General features: G+C 44.0%; 1 protein-coding gene across 2 annotated transcripts; it reads left to right on the forward strand.

Moving 5' to 3' along the window:
* Window positions 1–8,467: 8,467 nt before the first annotated feature.
* Window positions 8,468–16,844, forward strand: APG3 (Peptide chain release factor 1). Of its 2 annotated transcripts, XM_048714886.1 has the most exons (15): window positions 8,468–8,729; window positions 8,817–8,873; window positions 9,266–9,346; window positions 9,445–9,502; window positions 9,582–9,685; window positions 14,040–14,091; window positions 14,356–14,405; window positions 14,685–14,750; window positions 14,853–15,017; window positions 15,101–15,173; window positions 15,313–15,445; window positions 15,748–15,805; window positions 16,103–16,150; window positions 16,259–16,342; window positions 16,464–16,844. In XM_048714886.1, exons 1-15 carry the CDS (start codon window positions 8,496–8,498, stop codon window positions 16,530–16,532), a joined length of 1,332 nt encoding a protein of 443 aa, XP_048570843.1. In that variant the 5' UTR covers window positions 8,468–8,495; the 3' UTR covers window positions 16,533–16,844. The 2 variants fall into 2 exon arrangements, with proteins under 2 accessions (XP_048570843.1, XP_087374358.1); XM_087518232.1 differs by having other exon boundaries at window positions 16,103–16,342.
* Window positions 16,845–16,853: the final 9 nt, after the last annotated feature.

Below are 16,853 nucleotides of genomic sequence, written 5' to 3' on the forward strand. Positions count from 1 at the left end.
GGCTTTTATTGATTGCACTAAAGGCAATGTCACTTTTCATGTTAATGGTAATGAGCATACGGTACACTTTCTAAGGAAACAACCTCAAGTTCATAGTATCAACTCTATTGGAAAAATTCCATCGATTATATTTGGAGGTTTTGAATTTCCTCTTCCTACTGTCAAGAAGAAATATGATATTCTTATTATTGGGGATGTGCATATCCCCGTTGAGGTAACATAGTGTTATTCGAAATTTCTCCGATTCCATGTTATTCGGAATGAGTTCGTTAACAAGACTTGATCAACCTTGTTAGTGGATTCCTTTTGATGATCATGAGATGGATGAAACTAGAAGGCACAACCTTCTGTACCCTCCTTTTACTTTCTGTTATTTATATTAAATAAAATAAGAATAGTATTTCTCTGTCTGTTATCTGATTTATCCATGCAATATAAAAATACCTCGAAAATGAAAGTTCTCCAAATGCCCTGAAATTTAAATATGATTTTTCCTGGAATATTTGAGAATATTTGGCACTGAGAACACAGCAGGAGGAGCTGGCACCTGGCCACGAGGGTCAGGGGCGCGCCCTACCCCCGGGCGCGCCCCCTGCCTCGTGGGCCCATGGTGGCCCTCCTCCATTTATCCTTGCACCCACACACTCCTTCCTCCCACAAACACGAATATCCAGCTCAAACCCAAGTCCAAGCTCATTTTGCTGCCATTTTCGATCTCCTTGCTCAAAGCACCTCTCACAAAATTGCTTGGGGAGATTGTTCCTTGGTATGTGACTCCTCCATTGGTCCAATTAGTTTTTGTTCTAATGCTTTATTCATTGCAAATTTGTACTGCTTAGGTGACCATGTTATTGAGCTTGCATGTCAAATTTATATGGTCAAAAGTAGTTTTGATGCATGATATAGGCTCTAGGCACTTGTAGGAGTAGTTGCTATCAATATTATTGAGTTTGGTTCACTTTTATTTTGAAGTTACTAAAGATTTCAGAAATTTTTCAGAGGAAGAAATATGTTTAGGAAGATGTACCAAGGTGGCTCTTCAAGGAAACAAGAGCCCAGACTTGCAATGCGTGATGCTGAGGATGAGCCACCAAGAAATGCTCCAGTGCGTCCTTGTGAATGGTCTTCAGAAAATTTTATGGATCGAGCGGGAATTAAGGAAGAATTTAACGCATATATGCGTAACGCTGATCTTGTGAGCTTCGAGGAAGAAAAGTGCAGCCAGTATCACTATCTCACTAGTTCCTTTGTGAGGAGGTTTGAATTTTCATCTTCACGTAATTCTCCAACTGTCCTGTTTGATCTTTATGAAAATTCTTACACTATGGACTTAGTACCACTGCTTGCAAACTTTCACAATGGGGTAGTGTCAGGGAACCTCGCGAATCTGAATTTAGAGATTTTCTTGCTAGTATAACTCTGGGGGAATCTAGAGATATAACACAAGCTACTATAGGGAGCATTCACTTTCCTGCTATACATTATTTTGCTCTCTTCATAGGTAGATGCATTAATGGTAAAGATGAGGCATGTCACATGTGTGTCCCCGACCTCAGTATTCTTAGGAGTGCCGTGTTAGGAGATAAGTCTTATAATTTGGGAGCCATTATTGCACGTAGGTTGCATCTTAATAGATTTAATGGAGATTTCTTTGGTGGAATTTATGCAACCCGCATAGCTAATTTTCTTAGTATAGCCATATGCGAAAATGATATTGAGTTGCCTCCTGTTTATTTGGATTATGAGGCTATGGTTCACCACCAGTTTGTCGAGAGGAATGAATCACCTCTCTAGTATTGCTTAATCTTTGACAGACGTCGTGCTGTCCATATTACTCTCCCTGCTCCTACCTTCTTTGATTATCAGGCAAAAGGAAGATATGTTATTACCAGAGAGGAGGCAGATGAGTATGAGAGGAGGGCGGAGGCCGCTCGTCGCCACGCTGCAGCTCAGGAGGTGATAGCCGCTGCATCTCAGTACAACCCCAACTATTACTATGGATATCCGCCAGGCCAACCGTGGCCATAGACCAACTTAGTCCAAAAGCCTAAGCTTGGGGGAGTACGCATTTCTCACCGACATTATATTCATGTTCACACACTCATTGCTAGATGCCGGTGCTCATGCTTTTTCATTGTATCATCCATGCTAGTTTATTTTCCTTTTTATGCTCTCTTCTTGTGTGTTTGATAAACCTTAAGAAAAACCAAAAAAATAGTTATAGCTTTTAATTAGTTTACTTTCCATTCTTCTAGTAGTAATTAAAAAAAGGAAAACCCAAAAAGATTTCATGTTCTTCTTTTACTTGTTGGGAGCTTTCCCGTGTAAATACTTGTATTTCTTTTCTTTTCTTTGGGGGTCGATAGGAGAAGACCATAATTAAATTGTTGAAGTAGCTCTTATATGCATTATTGTTGATCTGACAAAAGAGCCCATATTGCCTTGTCTTCTCCTGTTTATTGAATGCTTGCAGATTCCAGCTTAGTCCAATGCACGTGCACTATTATTATTATCCACATCGTTCGGTCATGCAAGTGAAAGGCAATAATGATGATTATATGATGAACTTATTGAGATGAGAAAAGCTGGTATGAACTCGACCTCTCTTGTTTTTGTAAATATGATTAGTTCATCATTCCTGATTCAGCCTATTATGAATAAACATGTTTGCAATGACAACTAGAGATCATAGTTTCTTGTGCCATGCTTGATTAGCTAGGATCTTATAATGGTTGACCTTGCGTGCCAACATGCTATTAAAATGGTTGTGATGTGTTATGATAGGGTGGTATCCTCCTCTGAATGATTTAAGTGACTTGACTTGGTGCATGTTCACGCATGTAGTTGAAACAAAATCAACATAGCCTTCATGATATTTATGTTCATGGTGGATTATATCCTATTCATGCTTGCATTCAGTGTTGATTAATTTTAATGCATGTTCATGACTATTGTCGCTCTCTAGCTGGTCGCTTCCCAGTATTTTGCTAGCCTTCACCTGTACTAAGCGGGAATACTGCTTGTGCATCCAACTCCATAAACCCCAAAGTTATTCCATACGAGTCCACCATACCTACCTATATACGGTATCTACCTGCCGTTCCAAGTAAATTTGTATGTGCCAAACTCTAAACCTTCAAATAAATATCCTGTTTTGTATGCTCGAATAGCTCACGTATCAACTAGGGTTGTCCGTATCTTCTATGTTAGGCGGGTTATTCTCAAGAGGAGTGGACTCCGCTCCTCACTCACGAGAAAGTGGCTGGTCACCGGGATGCCCAGTCCCATGCTTTATGCAAACTAAATCAAAATAATTGCAAACAAAACTCCCCCTGGGACTCTTGTTAGTTGGAGGCACTCGTTGTTTCGAGCAAGCCATGGATCGATACTTGTTGGTGGAGGGGGAGTATAAACTTTACCATTTTGTTTGGGAACCGTCTATAATGTGTGTAGCATGGAAGATATTGCCATCTCTTGGTTGTTATGTTGACAATGAAAGTATACCGCTCAAAATATTATTCATCTCTATTTCAAAACCGAGCTCTGGCACCTCTACAAATCCCTGCTTCCCTCTGCGAAGGGCCTATCTATTTACTTTCATGTTGAGTCATCATCTTCTTATTAAAAAGCACCAATTAGAGAGCACCGCCATCATTTGCATTCATTACTATTAGTTTATATTGAGTATGACTTGACTGGATCTCTTTTACCATGAATTACAATTCTAGTCAGTCCTTGATCTTTAAAGGTGCTCTGCATTTATGTTTTGCGGTCTCAGAAAGGGCTAGCGAGATACCATCTTATTATATCATATTATGATTGTTTTGAGAAAGTGTTGTCATCCGAGATTTATTATTATTGCTCCCTAGTTGATTATGCCATTGATATGAGTAAACTTGAAACCTAAGCGTTATTGTGAATGTGGCTAGTCATAATCTTTGCTGAAAACTTGAATGCTGGCTTTACATATTTACAACAAGAAGAGCAAACAGAGTTTGTAAAAGTTTTTCTTTATCACTTTTAGTTTGTCAACTGAATTGCTTGAGGACAAGCAAAGGTTTAAGCTTGGGGGAGTTGATACGTCTCCGACGTATCTACTTTTCCAAACACTTTTGCCCTTGTTTTGGACTCTAACTTGCATGATTTGAATGGAACTAACCCGGACTGACGCTGTTTTCAGCAGAATTGCTATGGTGTTATTTATGTGCAGAAACAGAAGTTCTTGCAATGACCTGAAACTTCACGGAACATCTATTTGGAAATAATAAAAAGTCCTTGCAAAAGATGAAGACCAGGGGGCCCACCACCTGTCCACGAGGGTGGGGGCGCGCCCCCTACCTCGTGGGCCCCCTGGAGCTCCTCCAACCTCAACTCCAACTCTATATATTTGCTTTCGGGGAGAAAAAAATCAGAGAGAAGAATTCATCACGTTTTACGATACGGAGCCGCCGCCAAGCCCTAAAACCTCTCGGGAGGGCTGATCTGGAGTCCATTCGGGGCTCCGGAGAGGGGAATCCGTCGCCATCGTCATCATTAACCATCCTCCCTCACCAATTTCATGATGCTCACTGCCGTGCGTGAGTAATTCCATCGTAGGCTTGCTGGACGGTGATGGATTGGATGAGATCTATCATGTAATCGAGTTAGTTTTGTTAGGGTTTGATCCCTAGTATCCACTATGTTCTGAGATTGATGTTGCTATGACTTTGCTATGCTTAATGCTTGTCACTAGGGCCCGAGTGCCATGATTTCAGATCTGAACCTATTATGTTTTCATCAATGTATGAGAGTTCTTGATCCTATCTTGCAAGTCTATAGTCACCTATTATGTGTTATGATCCATTAACCCCGAAGTGACAATAATCGGGATACTTACCGGTGATGACCATAGTTTGAGGAGTTCATGTATTCACTATGTGCTAATGCTTTGTTTCGGTACTCTATTAAAAGGAGGCCTTAATATCCCTTAGTTTCCATTAGGACCCCATTGCCATGGGAGGGTAGGACAAAAGATGTCATGCAAGTTCTTTTCCATAAGCACGTATGACTATATTCGGAATACATGCCTACATTACATTGATGAATTGGAGCTAGTTCTGTGTCACCCTATGTTATGATTGTTACATGATGAACCGCATCCGGCATAATTCTCCATCACCGATCCATTGCCTACGAGCTTTCCATATATTGTTCTTCGCTTATTTACTTTTCCGTTGCTACTGTTACAATCACTACAAAATACCAAAAACATTACTTTTGCTACCGTTACCGCTACTATCATATTACTTTGCTACTAAATACTTTGCTGCAGATATTAAGTTTCCAGGTGTGGTTGAATTGACAACTCAGCTGCTAATACTTGAGAATATTCTTTGGCTCCCCTTGTGTCGAATTAATAAATTTGGGTTGAATACTCTACCCTCGAAAACTGTTGCGAACCCCTATACTTGTGGGTTATCAGCTCGCCGCAACTTTTCCTCTCTGATGCACGGCCGTCGCTCCCTTTTTTCTGATTACGATGCAGGAGAAGAAGGAAGCCCTGAGGAAGAAGGAGGAGATGACGCGGGGAAGAGGAGGCGCTGAATCGTGCGGCCTGGACCGCACGCATCGTGGGGCTGCGGTGCGACCGACCCAAATTTGGGCCGGCGCACCGGCGCCAGCAGTGCCCATGCAGGACATGGAAGCGAGGTTTTCGGTCGGGAGCTCGATGACAAGGCGACGTGGCACGTCCTGGGGCGTTGGATCTTCATAACACGGATGGTCGACCCGCTCCCCGTATCGGTTCGGGCAGGTTAGCAAGGTTAGCTTGCTGGGCCGGTCGACTAGGCTGGCGGGCCCAACTGGCTTTTTTCCTTTTTCATTTTACCATTTGAATTTCAAAATTATTTAAATTCAAACTTGCTCTAAAATTATCTGAGAAAATTAACATAAGGTCAAATCAATATTTAAGGTTTATGAAAAAAAATCCTGCCAAAATTAAATTTAACCCCTTTTAAAATTATTCCCTTTTTTATTTTTGAATTGATTCAAAAATTAAAATGATTAAAACCCTTTTGGGACAAATAATAGAGGCACACAATATTTTTGGGACTTATGAAAAGTAATTTTCAGCCCAAATTAAATATTTTAATTGTCACCCTTATTGGGATACCAATTTATTTCCCAAAATTATTTAGGGTTCAATTTAATTACCAATTTTTATTTAGGGTTTCAAATAAATACCAGAGATTTATGGAAATTAGTTCCAACCCAAAAAATAAACAAACGGTCACAACCTTTCTGTGAGCTCAAATTTTGGTTTTATAAATAATCCCCAAATTACAATTTAGGGTTTTGAATAATTCCAAAGTTTTATTCGAGGCACATTTCGATAAAAAAAATCAACTCCTAGTCAAAACTAGCTATGCTCCCCTGCACAAAAAAAAAAACTAGCTATGCTCAAGCAAACTTTGAAAAGTAAGTTTTATTCCCTCTGATTTATTTTTCTACATTCCAAGTTTGGGATTAACTTAGAATGTGACAAAATTAGTTGGTCAAAATTATTGTAGTTCATACATAGCGTACCACACATCTTCTATCTTCAAATGTATAATGATATGGATTTTACAGCATATCTTCTATCTTCGTACACTTTCTTTGCAGTATATAAAACATTATTTGGTTTCAAAAGTATACTGATAGCCCAAAGTAGCACTTGTTATTGCTATTCTGGCAGTTCATGCAAGCCTTGGCGTGTCTTTTTGTTTGGGTAAATTTGATATATACCACAACAAAGTTTCTAGCTTTGAAATATGCTATTACTATTCTTTGATTTTGAAGCATGGCACTACAAAATTCACAACCTTTGAAATATACTTGCATACTGTTTTCGATTTTTTTAGAAAAGGAGGATGACCCCCGGCCTCTGCATTGCATACGGCCATTTTATTAATTATTCTCACAAGACCTTACAAAGTAATACAATAGTAAGACTAAAGTAGCCGTCTAAGTAACTCTATCCAGTTGATGAAGGGGCGCAGATAGCCTGGGTCTAACACCAAACAGACATCGCAGCCAAACCTAACATCTAAGACCTGAGGTCCCATCCAGGACGCCTGCCAGGCATGGGTCTCACCGGTCCGGTGTGCACTCAGAGGCCGCCGTCGTCAACTGCCACCGCTCCATCTTCAGAACTGTACTGATGCATTAACCTTGTTCGGTCCAGCTATCGTCGACGCCACCACGGCGCCCAACGGCACCTCCTCCCTACGCGCAAACAGCTGAGCATGTCGTGGTCGCCACTGATACACCTCAGCACCATGCTGCCAAGTACCACCAGCCAACACAACTTGAAGTCTTTGGAAAATCTGTCGTGCATAGCACCTGCCGACCAGGCATGACAAAGCGTAGCAGCTGTTGGTTGGGCATGACTTGACATCTCCACCGAAACTCCGTGCAAGATGAAGCCGCTCCACCTACAGCCTCTCTGAACGGGACCAGAGCACCCCAGGAAGACACGGCGAAGAGTTGGGCACCACAAACACCACGACAGCCGGACCAGCCGACCGCCATGGCGGAGCGACACCATTAAAGAGAGAACCGCCGCCATCAGGAACGCCAAGAACGCGCTGCAGCTGTCCCACCTTCCCAGGGACCCAAAGCGGCGCCTTCAAGAAGGTGACGGGGCCGGGCACTGCCGCCGCCAACCAAAGTTGTGGGTTCTCACCCGGGTGCAGGGGAAGGACGAGGGGGAGGGAGCTGGATCTCGAAGCCGCCTTCAAGAAGGAAACATCGCCTGGAGCGCCGCCGGCGTCATGGCCGCCGCAGCCGGTCAAGAAATTACTCCGATCCGGAGCTCCCAACCCCACATCCGCGCAGTCCGCCACCGGATCCGGCCGGACTGACAAGGAGGAAGCAGTAGCACGGGGGCGCCGTCTTCAGATCTGGCGAAGGAGAGCACCAGGGGATCCCTCCACGCGACGCCCGCATTCACCGCCAACTCGCCGCCCGCGCGGCCGAGTAGACGCGGCCCTCAACTCCGGCGAGCGCCGCCAGGACGACGCCGCCCTCACCAGCATAGGCCGCCGCCTCAAACCCTAGGCCCGAGCCCGAGCGGCGTCGCGGCCGAGGGCCTCGCCGCCACCCTCATCGACGGCCGCGCGGGGGACCCGACGCCCGTCTCCGGCGGTGGCGAATTGAACTCGGATCGTTAGGCTGCATAACTGCATGCCCAACCACTAAGCCAAGGCTCTCTTTGTATACTGTTTTTGATGATTAGACAACAATTGACCTTTTGCAGTATTTTGTACATAGACAAAATTACCATTGGGCCAAGTCAATAGCCGCTCCATATCCTCTTGTTTCCTCTTACCGGTGCTCTTGTCCACCGCTTCAGTACTCTCGACCATCGTGTGCATAGCTGAAACACACACGAATCTCAAGGGAGAGAATCACCAGAGCCAAGGGACACAAATGTCAAAGCAGGGAACCAACAGAGCTATGTGGCACCAATCTCAATGGAGAGAACCACCGGAGCTCTTCTCCACCTTTGTTCTATCCTGAACTCGCCATCACCACCTCTCGTCCTCTTCCTCGGCAGAAAAGAAAAGATGGAGGCCTTCCTCGCCGGCTTCCGGGCGCCGCCTCGAGCTTCCGCCGTACCCACCGCCCGGAGCCCGCCTCCCAGCCCCTTTTTTCTCGGCACACGGCGCAGGAAGCCCTCCTCCTCTGCCTCCGTGGTCTGCATGGCGGTATGGTCTCTTTTACCATGCTTCATTGTTGCCGGCCAGTTCTTGAAGATAGGCAAGGGTCGTAATCTGTTGTGTATTTTTGTGTAGGAGCCACATCTCATATCAAAGTTGGATTCTACAGAGAGGGCATGGAAAGAAATGTCGGTATGGTTCTGTCCTTCTTCTTCTTCTTTTGCGCAGACTCTACTTCTTTGTTCAGTGCCTACTTTCTGAATCTTCACAAACCCTTTTAGAGCCTGTTTATTTCATGCTCCCTCCGTCTTAGTGCTAGATACATCCATTTGAGCGATAAATAATTCCAGATGGAGGGAGTAGCATTTTCATACGAATTTTCTACGGTTTTAATCCTTATAAAATTCCCTACCTGTAGTTCTGTTATAAAATTGTTATTTTGGGACCAAGTCAAATTCTTCAAAGCTACCGTCTCATTATTCGAGGAAAGCGATATGCTATACAACTTAAATTTTGATTCTTTCATACAAATATATTATCAATTTACCATGCACGGGAATCTAATGAATGAGTATCTTCTTCAGATTAGATTGGGTGACCCTGACATTGTCTCAGATCCGAGCGAATACCAAAAACTTGCACAGTCTGTTTCCGATCTGGGAGAGGTATATTTGGCATAACTCGAGTGCCATTTGCTTTTCGTTATTTGGGTGTTATGAACGTTTGTGCAAAATTTATCGATTTTTTTATGAAAAATATTCAGGTTGTGACGGCATATAGGGAATTTAAGGAATGTGAACGGCAGATTGAAGAAACAAAAGGTTGGTATGTTTCAATATTTTTTTTGCCTTGGTTTAAGTACTGGATGCTCACATACTTTTTTATTGACCAACATGATAGCTTTGCAAAAAGAGAATGGTGATGACCCTGATATGGCTGAGATGATAACTTCAGAGCTAGAGTCTCTCTCTGATCAGCTTGCGGAGCTCGAGGAAAGACTGACGGTAGGTATTGTTAGGAATAAGCAACTTGTATTCCCATGAGGCCATAGGCCGATATATATACATGTATAGGTGTGGAAAATATGCAGGAAACCCCTTATACAACGGGATAAATACAAAGGGGTACATGACTTATATTATAACTCTAACACCCCCTCTCAAACTCATGGTGGATGAATAACACTGAGTTTGGAGAGATAAAAGCCATGTTGTGCTCTAGTCTGGGCCTTCGTCAGGAAATCCGCCAACTGTAACTCGGAAGGCACATACTGAAGAGCAATAACCTGATCCTGCACACCAGTGCGCACATAGAACGCATCAACACCAATATGCTTGGCGAGCTCATGCTTCACAGGATCGCGCGCAATGCTAATAGCACCTGTACTGTCAGATAATAGCAAAGTCGGTGTAGTGACAGAAACACCAAAATCCTGAAGTAACCATCGTAACCAAGTCACCTCTGCCGTCAAAAGAGCCATTGCTCGCAACTCAGCCTCTGCACTCGAACGGGAAACTGCAATCTGTTTCTTCGTCTTCCAGGCAATGAGAGAACCGCCAAGAAAAACACAGTAAGCAGAAAGTGAACGGTGATCGGAAGGATCACTAGCCCACGTAGCATCCGAATAGGCCTGAAGCTGTAAAGAACTGGAGCGAGGAAAGAATAGACGGTGAGAGATCGTGCCCCGAAGATATCGGAGAACACGGAGGAGATGACCATAGTGAACCGATGTGGGAGTAGAGACAAACTGACTAGATAAGAGATGTCCGGACGAGTGACAGCTAGATAGACAAGACTGCCAACAAGATGACGATAACGCGTCGGGTCAGGGAGAGGATCACCATCAGTAGCACGGAGGTGAACATTGAGCTCCATAGGAGTCTCAACAATGCGCTCGTCAGTAAGAGCAGCACGAGCAAGAAGATCCTGGATATACTTTTTCTGAGATATAAAAAAGCCATCAGAAGTAGAAGAGACTTCAATCCCAAGAAAGTAGTGAAGAGGTCCAAGATCAGACATAAGAAACTGCTCATTAAGACGGGCCTTTACAAAGGCAATATACTCGGGGTCATCCCCAGTGATGATCGTGTCATCAACATAGAGAAGAAGAAGAGTCCGACCACGAGGAGAAAGGTGAATAAACAATGCTGGATCATGAGCACTTGCTGAAAAACCAGCGGTAGTGACCACAGAGGCAAAACGCTCGAACCAGGCGCGGGGGGCTTGCTTAAGGCCATAGAGAGAGCGGCGAAGACGACATACCATGCCATCAGGAACAGAATACCCAGGTGGTGGCTGCATGTACACCTCCTCACGCAGCTCACCATTAAGAAAGGCATTCTTAACATCAAGCTGAGATACAGACCAGTGGCGTGCAGAGGCAACAGCAAGAAGTGTACGAACAGTGGTCATATGGGCCACAGGAGCAAAAGTCTCGTCATAATCACGACCATGCTCCTGCTGAAAACCACGAGCCACAAGACGAGCTTTGTGACGCTCAAGAGAACCATCAGAGCGAGTCTTAACCTTGTAGACCCACTTACAAGTGATGGGACGGACTCCGGGAGGAAGAGAAACAAGATCCCAGGTACCAGTGCGTTCAAGAGCAGCAATCTCCTCTGCCATCGCAAACTGCCATTCAGGATGAACAACAGCCTGACGATAAGAAGTCGGCTCAAGAACAGCAGCACTAGCGGTGGGAAATCCAAAATGATCAACAGGCGGACGAGGCCGAGAACGCAAGCCATAAGTAGGCTGAGAGGAAGATGACGACTCATCCACAGAGGCATCCATAGGTCGTGAACGACGAGTGTAATGCTGGGGAAAAGATGGAACAATAGAAGGAGGAATCGCCAAGGTAGAATCGGGGGGTGGCGACGAAGAAGTCACCGGAGATGAAGGTCTAGAATCCGGTGACATGCTAGGCGAGGAGACCGGGGAAGAGGGTGGCTGCAAATCGACTAGAGGTGGAGAAGCAGAGGGAGTGGAACGAATAGGCATAGGCTCGACGGGGGTGATAGGTGAGTCAGGAAAAGTGAGGAAAGAGATATCCTCCACTGAAAAAGTCGAGGAAGATGGGCGTGGGTAGAAGGGACGAGACTCATCAAAAGTCATGTCTCGAGAGATACGCATCCGACGACAGATAGGATCCCAACAACGATAGCCCTTATGTTCATCACTATAGCCTAAGAAGACACACTCAACAGACTGAGCGGTAAGTTTGGTGCGTTCGCGAGGGGCAAGAAGAACATAGCAAACACAACCAAACACGCGAAGCATCGAATAATCGGGAGAATGATCAAAAAGATGCTCGAAAGGAACACCACCCTGTAGAGCAGCGGAAGGCTGTATATTGATAAGATAGGTGGAGGTAGAGACGGCCTCAGCTCAAAAATGAGGCGGGAGAGAGGCAACAATCATCAATGCACGAGCCGTTTCAAGAAGATGTCGATGCTTTCGCTCAGCCACACCATTCTGAGCATGAGCACCAGGACAAGAGAATTGAGAAAGAGTTCCTTGCTCAGCAAGAACACCACACAACATCTTAGAGATATACTCGCCAGCGGAGTCAGCACGAAAAACACGAATAGGTGAAGAGAACCGAGTATGAACCATGGCAGCAAAACGCTTATAAATAGACAACACCTCACTACGAGAAGTCATGAAATAAAGCCATGTGTAACGAGAGAAATCATCTATGAAAATAATATAGTATTTATGACCACCTTTCGAAGCGAAAGGAGCCGGACCCCATACATCAGAATGAACTAAATCGAAAGGACGCTTAGACACTGACTCACTATGTGAATATGGTAACTGAATCTGCTTGCCAAGACGACAACCCTAACACTCTAAAGAGACATCTCCTGAGACAGACCCCAGAAGACCTCGACGAACTAAAGACGACAACCGAGAACCACACAGATGACCAAGTCGATGATGCCACTGCTTGAAGGAACCAGTAACGGAGGCGAGTGAAGCGGAGGAACTGGCAATGGTGGTGGCAGCGGAAGGAACATGAAGCCAGTCCAACTCCCAAAGACCCTGAGAATCACGGCGGCGAGGGCCAGCCCCAACCAGAGTGTGCGTGCGACGGTCCTGGACAGAACAAGAGTCAACGTCAAGGATGACGCGACAACCAGAATCAGTAAGTTGACCAGCAGAAAACAGATTCATGGTAAGTCGAGGAACATGAGCAACATCAGGAACAGAATAAGGAGTGGAAAGATGGCCTCTACTAGCAACAGAAAGTGAAGTACCATCAGCAGTGAAGACATGAACAGGAGAATCCAGCGATCGAAGAGAGGACAAAGTGGAAGAATGAGAAGACATATGAAAAGAAGCTCCAGAGTCCAGAACCCATGGGGATGTACCTGACTGTGTAGAGGGCGGTTGCTCCGTGCGGGAAGCACCAGTCACAGAACCAGCAATACCTGTCGAGGAAGAACTTGAAGCCGCAAGCAGACGCTTAAGTCGCAAAATATCCTGCTCAGTCAAAGCAATGGCTGAAGCTATCGAGGTAGATGACGGAGTCCCTGAAGATGATGATCGCGCCTTGCGCAGGTGTTTCCGCTTCGTGTAGCACTGGGACTCAATATGACCATCATTGTTGCAGTAGTCACAATGTGGACGGGGGCGACCTGAGCTTCCAGAAGGAGTGGGCAAGAGCGGCGGAGCACTCGAGCGAGAAGGGGTCGGTGCAGCAGGTGGAGTGGAAGAAGCTCGAGTAGCGAGCACAGAGGGAACCTCCAGCAAACCAGCACCGCGTAAGCGAGTTTCCTCAGCACGAATCTCTGAAAGCGCCTCCATGAGAGAAATACGGCCACGAGCAAACAACTGAGCACGCCGGGGCTCAAACTCCTTACGGAGCCGAGACAGGAGTCCAGGACAGGCGGGGCCAGCTGGAGGCAGGGCCTGTGGGAAGAAGTCGATCGGGCCTGCAAGATCAGATCGATCGGGGTGGCTGGAACAGGGCTTCGATCGGGAGGAATCGAGCGGGGACGTGCAGGAGGAGATCGAAGCCGGCGGGATGAGATCGAAGACGAGATCGAGCGGGGACGCTACGAGCGACCCGGTTGGAGATCGATCGGTAGAGACGGATCAAACGCACGAGTTGCAGCGTGCAAAAAATTGACCTAGCTCTGATACCATGTTTGGAATAAGCAACTTGTATTCCCATGAGGCCATAGGCCGATATATATACATGTACAGGTGTGGAAAATATGCAGGAAACCCCTTATACAACGGGATAAATACAAAGGGGCACATGACTTATATTATAACTCTAACAGGTATGCCAGATATTTTTGATTTATACTTGTTGAAGTACTTCTCATTGCGCTTACCTTTTCATGTTAGGTACTTCTGCTTCCAAGCGACCCTCTAAATTCACGTAACATCTTACTTGAAGGTATGTGTTGGTTTTCAAGTGTCCATCTGATCCTATCAACTTATCTAGGCAGTTGCTTTGACCATGTGCAATTGTTATATCACTACTAATTGAGGCAAGTAAAAATATGTTAACCAGGGCATTTTTATTATATCAATTCTCTCCAATTCAGTTCAGGAAAAACTTACGTAAGAGTGCCATACTGCGGAAGTGTTTAACTTACAATTGCTTCAACTCTAGTTCAAAATTTCGTATCTGAGAACTCTGTTTTCTTTGTTTCTGCAGTAAGAGCTGGCACTGGAGGTGATGAAGCTGGAATTTGGGCTGGTGACCTTGTAGGTAGATGCAAATCGAGTATGATTTAGCAACTGCGATAGTATATATGTTGTTGTTTGGTCTAGGTAATAGCATATTGATCATAATTTCATGATTTACGTGGATAACGACCTAAGAACTACTCAATGTGCAACAAAGATTTTTAGTTTTGGCAACCTCAGTTCATCTTTGTTCATTTCACAGTTGTTGTTCGAAAGTATACTCCCAGAATCATAGCGCATCGTATTTATGACTTTATTGACATAATCCACACTAAATGTGTAATGTCTATTCTGCAGGTACGCATGTATCAAAGATATTGTGAGCTCAACAATTGGAAGTTTAAACCAGTTTCTTGCTCAGAAGTATGTACCTGCAAACTTAGCCTGACTATTGAATAAAAACATGTTATTTCACAAAAAAGAAGAAGAATAAAAACATGTTGATCGAGTAATTAAATCTTCCAGGCAGAAAAGGGTGGATACAAGACATTTGTGATGGAGGTGAAGGGAAAGCAAGTCTACAGTAAACTGAAGTTTGAGTCAGGTGTGCACCGTGTTCAGCGTGTACCACAGACAGAGACTATGGGTCGTGTTCACACGTCAACCGCAACTGTGGCTATTATGCCAGAGGTGACTATTAGATGCCACTTTCTGACATGGATTTTATGTTTTCTTTTTTTAAGTTTTATAGTTGTGTTTTGATGGCACCATAGGCCGACGAAGTGGACGTGGTTATCGATCCAAAAGATATTGAACTTAAAGCTGCAAGATCTGGTGGAGCTGGAGGTATACCACTTCTGGAGTGTGTGATTCTTCTAGTATTATACTCTATGACTTTGGGTGTATGTTACAATATCTTTCTGAAGGAAATGTACATTACATGTTACAACTGATTTTTACGCTTGTATGTTCTCGATCAATGCAGGGCAGAATGTTAACAAGGTGGAGACGGCTATTGATCTTATTCACAAGCCTACGGGAATAAGGATATTCTGCACAGAAGAAAGGTCACAACTTCAAAACAAAGAACGCGCATTCCAGTTATTAAGAGCAAAACTGTAAGTTTCTATCATCTGAATTATCCTTGTTATTGTGCAGCCTTTTAATCTGTGTGTTACTTCCATATGCTTGCTTTCATCTTATTGTTTCTGCTTGTAAAGATGCTCTTTCGTAGTAGTATTATAGTTGCATTTCTATCTTGAGTTTCTTCTCAAAGAAGCCATGAATTTGTACCTTCTTGGAGTTCATATTTACTCTGTACATTTGCTACCATTGTCAAACGATAAGTTAGTTTCATAGTTGAATTAATCCTTTGTGTGACTTATTTCATCTCCCATATATCTCTATATAAACATTACAGATATGAGATAAAGTTAAGGGAGCAACAAGAGTCCATAAGAACCCAGAGGTTACTGCAGGTATGATGTATGTTCTCGACAGAGGTTCATATGTTGCAAACTCATAGATGACCTAGTGAAAGGAACAGAAATCTGTTTCCCAGATGATAATGTTCAGAAAAAAAAAGTTATACCAATGATGGTCGCAAAATATATATCTGAGTGGTGATATTGAATACACAAGTCTCTTAGTTATTGGCATGACTAACTTAAGGAATGCCAGGATTAAAAATGAAGTAACTTTCTTTGATTTTCACACGGGTTGCAAAATTTTGGTATACCCTATGTTGAATTTGCTAACACTGTTAATAATTAAAGGTCGGTACTGGTGCTCGCTCGGAGAAGATACGGACGTACAATTATAAGGTACTAGCACATTATGTCATCTTAGGGTTTCATGCCACTGAAATATTTGTGTTGCCAATGTTTGAAATATCTAAAGTATATTTGAGTCTATTTCAAATTTGGTCACAGGACAACAGAGTGACTGATCATCGGTTGAAGATGAATTTTGTATTGTCTAGCTTCCTTTTAGGAGATATTGAGTCAGCTGTTCAGGTACATCACATATCATGATATGCAAATTGTGTGACATGCAACCATTTGGGAACTGAAGAACTAGCACATGACATAGAAATCCACAGCGTTTGTTAATTTCGTTATCCTGAAACATCTACAGTCCTGCGCTGCATTGGAGCAGAAGGAACTCTTGGAGGAAATGGCCACTTCTTCTGCAGTGAAGGCATGATCAGTTTAACTATTCCTTTTGCTTCTGGCCATATCCTAAAGGAGAACAGATCCAATGGCATCTTACAGTCGATGGAGATCGTCGACCAAGATGTACATGAAAAAACTCGAGAGTCGCGAATCATATTCCTTGCATGCACACACTGTTTTGTTTGCTCATGGTCATTTTGCATATACACTAGTGTCTGTAGACAATTTGATGCACTCCAGTTGCCCTGATGGGAGCAGATTTCGAGTAGCTGAAATCGACATTTTTTTACAACAAAGCGGTGACGCTGGTTGAAAATATACATAAAAGTTCTGTGTGGTTGAAGTCCTGAAG

The sequence above is a fragment of the Triticum urartu genome, chromosome 4A (assembly GCF_056163025.1).
Source record: "Triticum urartu cultivar PI428250 chromosome 4A, HENAU_Tu73, whole genome shotgun sequence".
NCBI lineage: Eukaryota > Viridiplantae > Streptophyta > Magnoliopsida > Poales > Poaceae > Triticum > Triticum urartu.